Source organism: Sipha flava, unplaced genomic scaffold (assembly GCF_003268045.1).
Source record: "Sipha flava isolate LNK unplaced genomic scaffold, YSA_version1 49_pilon_pilon, whole genome shotgun sequence".
Classification (NCBI taxonomy): Eukaryota; Metazoa; Arthropoda; class Insecta; order Hemiptera; family Aphididae; genus Sipha; species Sipha flava.
Window position 1 is genome coordinate 732,402 of NW_020273360.1, and position 15,715 is coordinate 748,116.

Below are 15,715 nucleotides of genomic sequence, written 5' to 3' on the forward strand. Positions count from 1 at the left end.
TAATATATGTAACATTGGAAGTTATTATGCGTGGCTGACCGTATACGCTGTTCAAGAAATACTTGATATCACAATGAAGACGTCGATGAAGAATACTGAATATAAATTAATTCGACGTGAAATTTTTTTTTAAATTAGTGTTTGTAGAAAATAACATCGGTAAAAATGTAGCTAATATTATTATTGAAACATGGAAGTAATTTCATTAATGGCTCGGCAATGCAATGAAAGTTTAAAAAAAAAAATAGAACAAAATTAGTACCAATAACTTGGAAAAACTATACTTTAAACAATTTTAACCTCGGACACGAATGGGTTGATAATTGTATCTTACGTAATTCAACAAACACAAATAATTTACCAATAATATATGCTGGAATAATAATCACCGTATTACAATTAATTTTTTTTTTCTTATACAACTTTATTTAAATGTATGCATAAAATATAATCATGTTCTATGTTTATAACATCTATAAAAAAAACGATTAGACATATTCTAAGTATTATATTTAAAAATGATTATCTTAGTACATAGTTACTAAATTCGCTTACGTAGTTATTGTTGACCTTGGTTAATATAAAAAAAATGTTATCATGAACGATCTTGCTGTCCCACACGTCTTTATGGTTAAATGACAGGAAAAGAAGGATATACTAATGTTTACAAATCATTTTACAATATAGTATGTATAGGATACTGGACTGGTGGTGGAACATCATTCTCGCCACAGACGGCGTACACTAATGATTTAAATTCCGTCGGTTGAGTCCATATATCGTAGTCGTTACACATTCGATAATCTTCAAATCGGTTTTAAATTACTTTTGTATTGTTTAGTTTTGGTATAACAACTTTTTAATATTAAAAAATAAATAAACTTGTGTAAATTTGAAATGTTTTACCCATCGCTTCGATTGTTGATCGTGTTAATTGTTGCGATCACGCGGGTTCAAATCAACGGCCAAACCAGTAATACCCAAGTGAAACCTGAGTTGTGGGTCTCCGATTTGTTTTATCGCGCGTTGGCTAATTTCACCGTGAGAAATGTCGGGAGCACCGCTTGTCAAGAGCAATCCGAGATGTATGACCGCAATTTAAGAAATTACACACACTGGGCTATAAAAAGTATGTATCAATATGAATACGAAAGTTACGCATAAACGCGCAATAACGGGGAAGTTTTCAGTTTTTATTTGAGCAAGATGAAAATGTTGTTCTTTTGTTCAGTGCGATGATCATTTCAATTTTTAAAACACCAATACATACATACTTATCGGGTGAAAATAATCATAACAAACGAGCAATTAATTTTCGACAGTTCGTGTGTAGATGTAATGATGTAGTGTATGTATAGTTATCAAACTATTGAGGTACAAAAAATTAATCTTATATAAGTCACTGATTATGAATAAAAAACGTGTGGGTCTCGGAGATCTTTAACTAAAGCGAAGCTTTTTACGAAGACTTATTTAATTTTCCCATGCATTGTCTCTCCCATGATGTCGATTGCTTAGTACCGACATAGTGCTGTGTCGAGTCGTGTTACTATACGACAGAGTATCTTAACAAAATAAAAAAAAAACATAATGTCTACATATATTATTAACATTTTCAACAAAAAAAAATCCCGACTTCGATAAAAATACGTGTTGAAAATAATAAATGAAAAAATATGAATTACATTACATTCTGTTTAGTCAGTGGTGGCGCTAGGAATTTTTCCCAGGGTGGGCCAAAAGGAGGCTATGTATATAAGGGCTGGCACAGTTGTATGATAGTTAAATAAATGAAGAGGGAGGTTGACAGGGGCTGGACTGCCCTGAGCAATGGTGTATACAAGGGGGGTGTTTGGTAGATATGACACCCCCCTTGAGTCGTATCATATATTACATTATTATAGGAATATAGGTAAATCGATAATACAATATGAAATATAAAATAATGCACAATACTAATTACATATATACAGGTTAACATTATCGCGATTGCGACAATACGTGGCGAAAATTATTCGTTTATGTTTTCGTGCAACACAAAACGTTTAATAATAATAGGTATTGTAGCATCGAATACTGATATTCGAATAGTCAAATATTCGAATAATTTATGGTAAAGCTATCCGAATTCGAATATACATTACAACTCTATTACAGACATTATGTATACATATTAATTAATTAAAATAAAAGTTTTAGTTTGTACGTATTATATATAATATTTAATAATTATAATTAATATCCCCCTTCAGAAAATCCTATCTACGCCACTGGCCCTGAGCGTCCTTTTTTGGACTCCGTATCGGATAAAAATGATTCACTAATGTTATCGACAAATTTAAATTGTAATTTTTAAGTTTTTAGTACATTATGTTTTTTTAGTATTGTACAAACAAGTATAAATATTTAATTGTCTGTTGGTTGATTTCGAATTTGTAACATCAAGTAATTTGGGAGAAACTTTTTTATTAGCTACGTTAAAAAAAAAATCGTTTAGACATTTTGATTAATAATGTTTTTTGAATAAAAAAGAAAACATAATAAAATATTAAAAGATAATAATAGAAGAGTACGCGGCTGAATAAACAAAAACTGTACAATGATGATAGTAAAAAGGTTCACTGTTCAAAAAATTAAAAACAGGTCTGTTGTATTGTATATGGCAGGGATGGGCAACTCAAAGTAACTAGCGGGTCACTTTTAAGTACTTTAAAATCTAGTGGGCCGCAGTGCATAGGAGAAAAAAAAAGGTCCTTTTTACTAACATTTATTTTTTATCTTTATTTATTTATATTTACAATTATTATTTAATGTGATACTTGAGGATGAGGTTTTTCAATGGACAATTTAATAAAATCCACTTATATTTCTGTAGTTGAAACTTTTAGTAAATGTCCCAAGGTTTCATCTGTGGAACAATTTCTTTCCTTCGATTTAATATGTTTCAAATTCGAAAATGTACATTCGCATAATATTATGTATGTGGTTTCAAACATAGATAACATTTTTAATGCGAAATCTCTTAGAATTGGATATTTTTCAACTGGTAATGTTTTCCAAAATGATACATCAATCTTTTTTGCAGATAAAAATGGATCTGTTTGTAACTCACATAATTTTAATTGAAGTGAAGGATCTTGCTTTTCAATTTCAACTTCCATAGGATTATAAAATAAATTTATTTGAGGACGCATAAGTTCAACTTCTTCAAATAGTCTTTTGAGCTCTACAATTAATTCATCAATGTGGGTAATGCAATGTTCAAAATTAAATTCACTATCAAATTCTTGTTTTATAACTTCACAACACGGAAAATGTATTAATTTATTTTCAACAAATACATTTTTATTTAAACAGTTCCAATTTTTTTCTGAATTCATCTAAAAAGCCTATTATTTGAGATATTGTTTGTTTTCTACCTTGTAGTTGTAAATTTAGTTTATTTAAATGTTGAGAAATATCCGTTAAAAATGCTAATGAACATAGAAATTGTTTATCAGCTAATTGATTTTCAAAATAAGTGGTATCAGTTGTAATATTTGTTTTAAGAAAATTTAATATTTCTTTTCTCAAACCAAAAAAACGTTCGAGACACTTTCCTCGACTTAACCAGCGTACATCTGTGTGCAATAATAAATCACCATACTCACAATCAAGTTCTTCTAAATATTTAATAAACTTACGGTGGTTCAAATTACGGTTGCCTCCTCTAATTAGATTAGTAATTTTAAATACTGTATTCATAATGTTATCAAGCTTCATTATTTTACCACACAACGCTTCTTGATGAATAATGCAATGTATTGCAGGAACATTAATATCAGATTTGTGCAATAATCCAACAAAACCAGCATTTTTGCCAACCATAGATTTTGCACCATCAGTCACAACCGATGACATTTTTTTGAAAACTCCAAATGGTTCAATTGCATTTTTTTACAGCATTAAAAATATCAATTCCTTTAGTTGATCCATGCAAGAAACATAATTCTAAAAGTTCTTCATAGATTTCAAATTGTGGAAAAATAACTCTAACAAATATTAAAAGTTGACTTATATCTGAAACATCAGTACTTTCGTCTAATGCTATTGAAAAATATGCGCAATTCATCATTATAGTTTGCAATGTTTCACGAATAACACTATCAGTATCAGCTATACTACGTGTCATGGTACGTCTTGAAAGTGATATTTTTTCAAATTCACTCGCAATTCTATTTTCGTTTATTGATTTAGCCATTTTTATTGTACAGTTTTTAATAAGTTCACCGTCACTCAGAGGTTTCTGAGATTTTGCAATTTCATTAGAAATAACGTATGATGCCATTAAACTTAATTGTTGTTGCTTTTACCATCACATTTTTTTGGGACTGAAGTTTTCTTTTCAGATCAATTACAACATTCTCTCTTGCGATATTGGTGTATTTATTATATTTGAACGAATGATTTGTCATGTGATGTCTTTTCAAATTATATTCTTTTAGTACTTCAATAATATTTAAACAAAATAAACATTGAGGTTTTTTTTGTTTGTTAATAATAAATAAATATTAATTCTCCCATAAGCTGTTAAAAATTCTATTTTCGTCTTCGATTTTACGCTTTTTAGTAGACATTTTTAAAATAATTACTACAAAACACGAAAATAATAGTACTAACGCCGCGGCGGTGTGACACTACGGCAGTACGGTACAGCAGTACGGATATGACTAAACCGATAAAATGAAATAAATAGTATGTTAGCTACGCTATTATAAATATATATTTAGACATTTAATAATTTAGTTTCGGTTTAAAACTAGATAAGAATTTATATCCACATTTTATCAAAAAATGTAATAAAATAAAATAAAATACAGTTAAGCGCTAAAATTATATGAAGTAATTTGAAAATGTAGCGCGGGCCGCCAGTTGCCCATCCCTGGTATACGGGGCTTGGGTCAGTTCTCCTCATTGATAAGAAAAAAAAAAATCTAATTTCCAAATTCATTGGTGCCAATGTCAAAAAAAAATTCCCACCAATCTAACCTCTACAGTGAAAAATTCCTGAATTTCAAATTTATTTATTTTCAAATTCAAATTTCAAAACCAATAATTTTGAAAAAATTAAAAACCGGTCTGTTGTATTGTTCCATATATGAATGGTCACAAAATATTATAACTTGAAACTTAATAGTTTGTAATAAATTACATACGAGGAAAAAATAAATGATTGCCGTCATCTAAATTTCAAAATGTATACAAGGCAACAGCAACGGTGATTGAGCAGTCGCGGGGTGTCTCGGCTAACGACAAATTTTTATTTAAAAGTAAATTATGTGTTTTATTGTGAGACTTTAAAGTTATTATAATCTAATTTGATTTTAAACTATAAAATATTTGTTTTTCATTTTTTTCTTAGTAAAATGGGAGTATCAAATCCTAGTGTGTGTACTGAAGCGTTTGTGGCGATAAAACACTTTTGTAAAGTAACAAGATGTTTCTGTACTTACTTTCTCATCCAGAACTCGTTATCGTGGTTAGTTTTTCGAGAGTAAAAATACCTTAGAGTTATAAAATATAAATTCTGTGGTACTTGTTAATTTGTCCTTTTGTGCAGTACTCGTTATCATGGTCACCAAAAGGAGAATTAAATAAGTTTTTACCAAAAGGTATCGATATTTACTCTTTGACGGTCTCAGACTCAATAATCGAAATATATCTGTTATGTATGTCAAGCCTTTACGTGGCGTATACGACAGGTCATACTGTAAAATACTATAAATACTGAGTAGATCAAGTTTACCTATGTGAAAACAACCTATAAGAAAAATGTTCATAGGGTCATCAGGTGATCGACAAAACGTGTATGAAAATGTAAAATTTCTAATTGTTTGTCAAATTGTAGTGCAAAATATCTACGAATACAGTCAACCACAATACTACCTATGTACTATATACAACACTGAAACAATAGAAACAATAATATTTTATAATAATTTGTGAAAACTTATTAATGTTAATTTAATACAATTTTACTTTAATCTAAAATGATCATATTTTGAACAATTATTATACAACTATTTATTATGTAAGTCATATTGTGACAACACCGACACGCCCACTACATAATTTTTCTTATAATTTACAATATATATATAATTTTAATTTAAATGTACCTACGTAAAATAAATCAATATCTTGATTGTACAAGTAAATATTTTACTTTTCAGTGGCAGAATCTTGGAATCGACATCCAGTCGGTTTTTTGTCTGGGAATACATTTCACATGGGACTTTATGATGAGTGTATTGATATACGTTATCCAGTTAAAGGCCAGTATTGCTTAACTGAAACAAAACTATTACTGTCTGCGGAAAACACCATTAGTCACAACGAAGTACACAATAGGAATAACATTGGAAGTTATTATGCATGGCAGACCTTACTTGGGGTACACTGTTTAACAAATACTTGATTAGTTTAAAAATAATATTTTTCTAGTTAAAAATGAAATAAATAATTTATGTAATAAATATATAATAAAAAAATATTATTCACAGGTCATTTTATTAAAAGTGATACCAAGAAACCAATATTTATGTTAATAATATTCGTTGAATTGGATGAGTTATTAAACAAAAAAGATATTGAAGTTTTAGTTGATGTAGGACAGTGGTTCTTAACCTTTTGTAGATCACGGACTCGTGATGAAAATTTTGTATAAATTGTGGACCCCTTAGCTAATTATTTTTTTGTATACATTCTTTTTATAAAATATTTCATCTTATTAAAACCAAAATTCTAATCATTATTTTATGCAATAAATTAGGTACATTAGTAGATATAAAAAAATATACACATTTATAATTATTTTTATTACACTTAATTTTTTAATTATTTAAGGTTTCAGTTAATTTATATTTTATTATTTTACTTTTAATTTTTTTTTTTTTAATATTTTTAAATTAGATTTGTATCGACTTAATGCGATGGTTGATATTATATTTGGTACACAAGCTTTTGAACACCTTACAAAGATAAGATCTATCTATTATATAATAAAAAATGTACGAAAAAAAAAATAATAATAATACTGTAATAATGCACTTGTCATGTATTGACGTATGTTATGTGTTAAGAATGCCTTGGACCCTCGACATGAGTATCACGAACCCCAAAAGGACCGCGAACCACATATTAAGAACCGCTGATGTAGGAGAAAAAAATATATAAATGAAATTTTAAGGATATTCAAATATTATATTATAAATTAATCTACGTTTTGTAGAAAATGAAAATGACAAAAAAAAAAATATATTTTCTGTGCACAATTTTTGACATTAACTAAATATTGTGGCTCTTTCAGTAATTTTTTAATCTATATGCAATATATTTTTAACTATTTTATTTTATTTGTTAATATATTTTTAAAAGTTATGTTCATTTTTGTATCACAGTGGATCGATTATCCAGATCAAATTCCACGAAATATTTTGAATTTAGGAATTTGCATCCCGGATTCTTGTTCATCGTCAGATTTACAAAAAACATTGCAAAATGAATTGGATAAAGTATTCTTACCAGAAAAAATCAAAGCTGTTGTTAAAGTAGATCCAATTTTATGTACTGTCAAAGAAGATAAATATCCTTACAGTATAGCATATCATATAACCAGGTAATTTGATGTTTAAAAATATTAATAATTTTAAATGCATCGCAAATACAATTATAAATACACCATATGTATTACATTTAAAAAAACATTCCACTGTTAAAATAAATAAAATAATTCTATTAGACAATACACATTATTCTAAAATATATATAAAAAAAAACCAAAAGAATGATCGATTTGAAATGTTAATTAATATTTATTAAAAGCATAATAATATTTTTTGCTAATAAATATTATTAAATTAATAATCATCAAATGAGACAGTGTCAACACCCTCAGTGAAGGTCCCTCACCCTTAAAATTGGATGTTGAACAAACAATTTAGGTAAATTATTTATGCACCATACTTCCTGAAATAATCAGAATATAAATTGGTGGGGCTGTAGAATTTACAGCCCCCTAAATTGGACATTTTTATTTGAGTCCTTAATTTGTGTATTGCTTGTAATATAAAATGTAATTTTGAAAATAAAAATTTAACATAGGCAAACGTTGACATGGACGTTCATCAAAATGAACTTTTTTTTACGAAAGTAATTTCTTTCCTTTATTACAAAAATACTATTTTCTTAATAATATAAAATATACAGACACATGTATTTTTACTTTCACATAAATCTATTAATTATTAGTTATCTATGTATATGCATAATTGATGATAATATAATTATATAAACATAAATATAAATTATCAAATACCAAGTACAATAAATTTAAAAAAATAATATTTTTATTGGTTTAGTGCAATTTTCGTAGTACTTATTTTTCTTTGCTGTGTTATTACGATATATCAGTACACAAAAATATCTTCCCGACATGATACAACTAAAAAAAGTAAGTATTAACAAATTTATTAGATACAATACATTTTATACCATAAGAAAAATTATTTAAAATACATTAATATTTTTTAATTTCAGTAAACGATAACGATTCAGTTTTATATTCATTTTCATTTATTGAATCTGGCAAAGATTTGTTTAAGTACGATAAAAATAATGAATTAAATCTAATTAATGGATGTAAAGTTCTGACGATGGTGTTCATTCTTTTAGGTCATCGATTTATGTATTTAGCAGGCAATCCAATGACTAATGCTAAAATAGTTGAAAATGTAAGTTTGAAATAAGGTATCTACTAAGACTCTGTATATTAATATTAAACAATATATAAATTTTTTTTCGATAATAATCGAAAACAGTTGAAATAGTTAAAAATAATAATGTGATGTCTTAAAAATAAACAAAAATTTTTAAATATTAGTAAATAATCAATTTAAAAATTATTACTAATAATCAAATATTATATTAAGTAATTAAAAGATTAATAAATAAAATAAAATATTATTTTTATTATTATTTATTATATATAACTGAACCAGGTAAATGGTCACTTTGTACGGTAGGGTAAAAAAGTACGTTTCAGAACGCGGACACTTTGTACTATTATATATATATTATGTACATTTATACATATTATATATACATTGGTAGTGTGGACCATAGTATAGGTAAAATTTTGAAACAAGCATGATCCGTAAAATATACTACAATATGGTATTTGCGGTGTTAAGATTTAGACCTAGTCATAGCATATATTATACATATAATGAACAGTAAGATTTTATATTTCATTTTATAGTAGGTATGTTATATATTATAATAGAAAATAAAATTGCAAAGATTTCTGTTATATAAATTAAAAATTAAAAGTCTAAAAATATAACTAAAAACAACATGTAAAATAAATATAATTTAAAATTCGTAATTAGATATTTGTTTTTGTTGATGCTGGTTACATAAGTCAAATAATGTACTATCTTTAGCCTTGGATATATGTTTCTTATTCAGTTTATTTCCACATTCATCCAACTGGATTGCCCGTAAAACTGTCCAAAAACTCGAATTAGTTGTTCCAACTAATTTATTGATTCATCTATTCCACCCTTCACTGAAATCCGTTCGTTTTCTTTATTTAATTTTGTGAAACAAAGTTGTTGAACTTGTCGCCATACAGACTAGTATAAAATAAAAAAACAACCTTAAATATGGACTGCATTAAAAACTCGATTTATAATAATATACGTAAAGTTTTACGTGGTTTTACCTATACTGCAGTCCACATTACCAATGTATATATATTATATGTATAAATGTACATAGTATGTATATAATAGTACAAAGCGTCCGCGTTCTGAAATTTTTATTTTTACCCTACCGTACAAAGTGTCCGCGTTTCGTATTTTTAGTGTTCGACCGTACAAAGTGACCTAGAACCGCTGAACCCGTGCACTTCGTAGCCCATTAAAAATCCGACATCTTATATGTTTCAAACTATGTGTTAAATTCGTTACCTGTGATTTTGCTAGGAGTATATTTTTATACAAAAAACATAAAAGACCAATAAAAACTTTTAATGGCATAGACCCACGTGCCATGGAAATGAATAATAAAAAATTATAATAACAAATTCAGGGATAATAATTTTTGTCACACTATTATTATTGAAACTAATAAAATTCATCTATAAATAAAAATGTCCATTGTATATCTCAAAATGTCTGTCTGAGCTACTCCGAAATTAGGCATATTACTTTTTAACTTTGTATATCTGCTGCCCATAAGTCTGATATATCTCTATACCAAATTTCATCGCAATCGGTTCTGTCGTTTAGGAATGCATAAAGGACAAACAAACAGAAATAAATTTTATTGCATAGAGATAAATCATTATTTTAATAAAATAAATACTTAATAATTATTCTTTTTTTGAAGTCTCTCTTAAATTTTTTTAATAGGATTTTATTAGTTTAAATTGTTATAGTTATTCAATTATTTGAGTGATCGATTGTTTAAATTTGGTCAATGAATGTAGTAATAATAGTCGATTAATTACAATTATTAAATTTTTTATTATGATAATCGATTAATCGTCAATTATAGATTGTTCTTTAATATTTTGACAATCGATTGTTAAAATCAGCAGTCGGCAATCTATTGTTGATCCCAACAATCACCCAGCCCTAATATATACCTAGTCTCTTAGGATATATATTTAAGAAGGACATATGAATTGACAGAAAACAGCTTCAGTAGACGTCTGATTACCAGAACTAAAAAATTAGTAAATTTATAACTTGAACTCATAAAATTATTTTCGTAAATAATTTCTTATTTAATATTGACAAATATATATTTATAATAATCCACAAGTTTTAAATTTAATAATTTTATAAACTATTAAAAGAATTAAGATTTTGTGACTCAGTTTTGTATGTTTTCAATTTGGAATTATCAAACGTATCATTTAATAAATAAGAATAGTATTATAATTATAATATTTTAATTTATATACAATATAAGTATAATCATTGTGCACTAAAATAAAATTATTTCGAAGATAATTTTTCCTATAGTTGAAATATAAATATTACACTATAAGGGAGAATAAACAAACAAATAATTACAGATTTATATTAGTGGACCTGACATTCTGTTAACCTGCATGAACTTAGTTGATCCATTTTTTTTCATGAGTGGCTATCTTATTTACATTACAATCATACCAGTATTTCAAAAATCTGGACCAATTTGGATGAAAATTGTATCTCCAATTATCTATAGAGTATTAAGGTAACCGATAAAATATTAAGTTTTGAGTCGTTAAATAATGTTATGTTACTATTTTAGAATACTACCAGCATACTGCGCCGTGATGGCGATAACTGCTAATATCGTGCCGCATCTTGGAGACGGTCCACTATGGTCACAAAATACATGGAAAGAAGCCGAGATTTGTAAAAAATATTGGTGGACAAACGTACTGTTTATAAGTAATTTTATTGATTCCAAGTACCAAGTAAGATTTATTTTACGTTTGAAAATAGTTTAGTAAATATTTTTATATGAATATAAATATGACTATTGCAGTGCCTTTTGATGGGCTGGTATTTATCGTGTGATATACAATTTTTCATCATTGGAGTAATTATTGTTTGTGTTTATACGAAGAATGAAAAATACGGAAAAAGTTTAATTGGTGTTTTGATTGGTGTATCGCTCTCTTTGCCATTTATTATCACGTATATGAGGAAAATTGATGGAATACTTAAAGTTGATTTGCCGTGAGTATATGAAAAACAAATAATTTGAATGTACTCAATATTGATATCATTCTATACATCAAAAAATAAATTTTATATACCATTATTTTACAAGATGCAACAGGATTGCTTTAACGGATTCACAATAATCCAAGCTATCGAAGACGTTTGCTATAACTTTTATGCATATATATATTGCAGATATGTGTAATTATGATATTGATATGTTCAATGAAAATTAATATTATTTCCAAAGATTCCATTTACAACTGATTAATGTATTTTCTACTAAGATAATTATTGAATGTTCAATAGAATAACAATTATTTAACACTAGAATATTTATCATTTTGTAAAAACTCTTACGAGTTAATATTTAAGATACGGCCTTGTTAGTTGATTTTAAATATTCATTAGTTATTAGTTGGTTTTCAATAGTCGTTAGTTGTTTGTCATTTGTTGTTAATTGATTGTGAAAATTATAATAATCGGTTATTCAAACTATCGGTTTTGCCTATCACTAATCCCTCACCCCATAAAAAATTCCTGCGCACGACACTATATATAACTATTACGAGAGGTACATATTAATTATAAAATTAATTACAGATTCTTAAACAATCCAAGAAGTTCCACTGTATATAACCAAACATACAGAGAATCTTATTCACGAGCAATTCCTTTCGTCTTTGGGTTAGCAATGGGTTTTATAGTACAAAAATTGAAAAAATCAAAATTCAAATTTTCACAAGTAATTTTTTAATGAGCATTTACACTTTTTAAATACCAAAAACTTTTTATACATATTTAGTAATAGAACATTTATAGAAAACCGTCTATATTGGAACCATCCTCGTCTTCTTGGTTTGTATGTGTATTCAACTTATTGGGGCTGAATTTTATAAAAACGAAAGACCTTATTATCCAATTGAACATGCTTTATATGCGACTTTAAGTCATTGTACTTGGACAACAATTTGTGCATGGATTACTATTTGCCACCTTACAACTGGTTATGGTAAATTAATTTTCATTATAGTTTTAATATAAATATACAACAGTATTCATTATAATGAATAAGTTATAAACCGTAATCCAAAATTTATGAAAGCGATAAATATTTATAACAAGCCCAAGTTCGAATTTTATTAACAAATTCAAATTTTATTGCATCATAATCATTTAATGACTGAAAGTACTAATTTTGGTTAAATCATCGACATTACTTATATAAAAATATACTTTAAATACAATGAATAATTTAATTGTAAGCTACAAGTAGAATTAATTTTCTATGAATGAAATTTACTCAGCGTAATGCAATTAGGTTTTATGATTATGATGTTAAATTTAAATACACAATATATTGCTATTCATAATATAGTTAATTTGTGAAAATTTGGTAGAATAAATTACTTTTACTAATTACAGGATTGCTTTCAAAAATACTTACAAATAGATTATGTGTGATTTTGGGAAGACTCTCATACAGTGTTTTCTTAATCAATTTACCTCTTATGCAAATGTCGCAGAGTTCTCAGCGATCACCAACTTATTTTTCAGCAAAAACCTTGGTAATGCAAATATTAGATTTTAATATACGAATTTTTATATTTAAGATATATAAATACACGTATATCCTGAAATAAATATTTATATTTACTATTTATTTAATTAGGTATATAATCTTAAATTAATTTATATTTATTAAACTTATATATTTCAGTTGGAAATGTGGATTTATGATTCATTTAAATGTTATTTGATGAGTTTTATATTATTTATGATTGTTGAAGGACCATTTGGAAATTTAATGAAGTATATGTTTGGACGAAGGTAAATTATTGTTTTATTTTGAAACCACATATTATTTCAGTTAGTTTAAGCATTTTGAATGATGTCGACTCTAACCATCTCAATTTAGTATTTATTCGCTTGTGATATTGCACTCTTAGCCAAAAGTGAGCACGATTTGGATTTAATATTTGGAAAAATTACCGGAAGAGATAGTAATTGAACTTCTAAAAATGATGTCAGATGAATTGCGTCCCATTTTCATAGGATTAGGTGTATTTTGTCCCTATTTTAATTGAATTATAGTTGAATTGCGTCCTAATGTTTGGAATATTAGTATAATCTAGAACGTAAGAAGAGGAGGTTGGCCATATAGTTTCCCAAAAATTGGTTTTAATTTTTAATTCGTAGATTCATGTGTAGGTAATTTTTTCAATTATTCGTCAATAATTTATGTACAATTAAATTTATTTATAAAAGAATATTATATATGTTAAACTGGAAAAAATTTAAATGAAACTTAGACATATTCAAATTCGGTCAATAATGTATTATTATAATCAATATTTTTCATAAATTATTATTTATGATTTGAGTATTTTGATAAGTTAAAGAATAATAGAAATTAGGCTGACTTGTAGATATAAAAATGAAAGTGTTATTTTACTACTGCTCGTATATCTTAACGACAGTTTTCATGTGTATTATTTATAAATATCATACAGAAAATAAATATCAAGGACCCAATACAGCCATTGTGTAACAATGTTATTTTTTCTTATGGAAAACTCTCCAAATATAGCATTTGAAAACCAACTGGAGATAAACTAGAGTTATGATGTACCATAAATTAGACCAAATCCATAGCTGTAATATTCAAGAAAAAAAATGGGCTGCTTGACCAAGTGTAACATTTTGAGGAAAATCAACCACAACGAACAGGAAAAGCCTACGTTTTTTAATAAAAAAAGGTTTAATGTTCCAACAACATGAGTATGTAGATGAGGAAACGCTTCATAAAAGTATATGTTTGGAGTGTGGAGCTATATAGCAGCCAAACCTAGATACTAAATAAGGCTGATCAGAGAGTTCTCGCGAGCTTTGAAATGTGATGTTATTAAAGGATGCTGTAAATGAGTTTGTAAGAATATCGTATCAACGTATATATATATATACTCAAAACTATTAGAGTAAGACGATAGAACCCAAAAGGTTAAATGAAAATTGGAATGAGTGGATGCCAAACTAAAAAACAAAAGGTTGAGTACAAAAAAAGAAAACTATTTGAAACGATCAAGATTAATTTTGTAAAGATTGATTGGAAACATATTTTAAATTTTAATTAATTATTTATTAGTTTGTTTAAGTATAATTTCATTGAATGAAAGAAAACTATATCACTAATATTCTAGGTTTACTTAGAAAAATATAGATGATTATGTATGTTCAAACAAATTCAACTAATAATGTTAATTAAAAATTAACTTTACTTAACTTATTTTTTAGATAATTTAATAAATATATCACTTATTAAAATAAGATTAGTAAAATTTAAACTTATGATAAGTTTCAATTGAAAAAATTGAATATATTAAAAATATAATAATTAACTATATTTATGTATTTTTAACATTTGTAGGAAGAAAAATATCTCCTCAAATACAAATGAATCACCAATTGAAAACGTAATACGTATCGAGATTTCAAAGGAAGAATCAAGTAAATTATAAAAAACTCCACGAAACAGCCAAGATATTGCTGAATTATCAATTTTATTGATTTTTTTTTTATTAAAAAAATGTACTTTTATTCTATAAGACAAGTATAATTTAACTTCAAAGTTGTATATTATAATTTTGTATGTTAAGTTCATAGTTTGAAAATGAAATGTATACCATTTTAATATTATGTTAAAATAAAATATAATATATGTTTAAATGTAGAGTAATTTTGAAAATATAAGATAGCAATAGTTTGAGAATTGTTATATGTATACTTCATTTCTCAGGAGTAAAATAAGTATTTTCATTAAAAATCGAAATTATTTCATTTCGGACCCTAACAATCATTTTTATAACTATCAGGAAATTTAACTCTATAATAGATCTTGAAAAATATAATAATATGGTCTTGCGATTTGTAGTACACCTTATTAAAACCGT

The 15,715-nt window shown here is 26.5% G+C and overlaps 1 protein-coding gene across 2 annotated transcripts; it reads left to right on the plus strand.

Moving 5' to 3' along the window:
* The first annotated feature begins 719 nt into the window (after window positions 1–719).
* LOC112690346 (nose resistant to fluoxetine protein 6-like) lies at window positions 720–15,402 on the plus strand. Of its 2 annotated transcripts, XM_025564348.1 has the most exons (13): window positions 720–1,129; window positions 6,213–6,433; window positions 7,440–7,657; window positions 8,400–8,491; window positions 8,578–8,771; window positions 11,126–11,289; window positions 11,347–11,515; window positions 11,587–11,780; window positions 12,369–12,510; window positions 12,588–12,777; window positions 13,191–13,333; window positions 13,486–13,595; window positions 15,193–15,402. In XM_025564348.1, the coding sequence occupies exons 1-13, from the start codon at window positions 898–900 to the stop codon at window positions 15,281–15,283; spliced, it is 2,160 nt and encodes a 719-aa protein (XP_025420133.1). In that variant the 5' UTR covers window positions 720–897; the 3' UTR covers window positions 15,284–15,402. The 2 variants fall into 2 exon arrangements, 1 of the variants encoding a protein (XP_025420133.1); XR_003149204.1 differs by lacking the exons at window positions 13,486–13,595; window positions 15,193–15,402 and having other exon boundaries at window positions 12,577–12,777; window positions 13,191–13,279.
* The last annotated feature ends 313 nt before the right edge of the window (window positions 15,403–15,715 follow it).

Coding starts and splice junctions, on each gene's coding strand:
- LOC112690346 (XM_025564348.1), top strand. CDS start 898: ATGTTTTACCCATCGCTTCGATTGTTGATCGTGTTAATTGTTGCGATC. Junction 8,772..11,125: donor ATGCTAAAATAGTTGAAAAT/GTAAGTTTGAAA, acceptor AAATAATTACAG/ATTTATATTAGTGGACCTGA. Junction 12,778..13,190: donor CCACCTTACAACTGGTTATG/GTAAATTAATTT, acceptor TACTAATTACAG/GATTGCTTTCAAAAATACTT.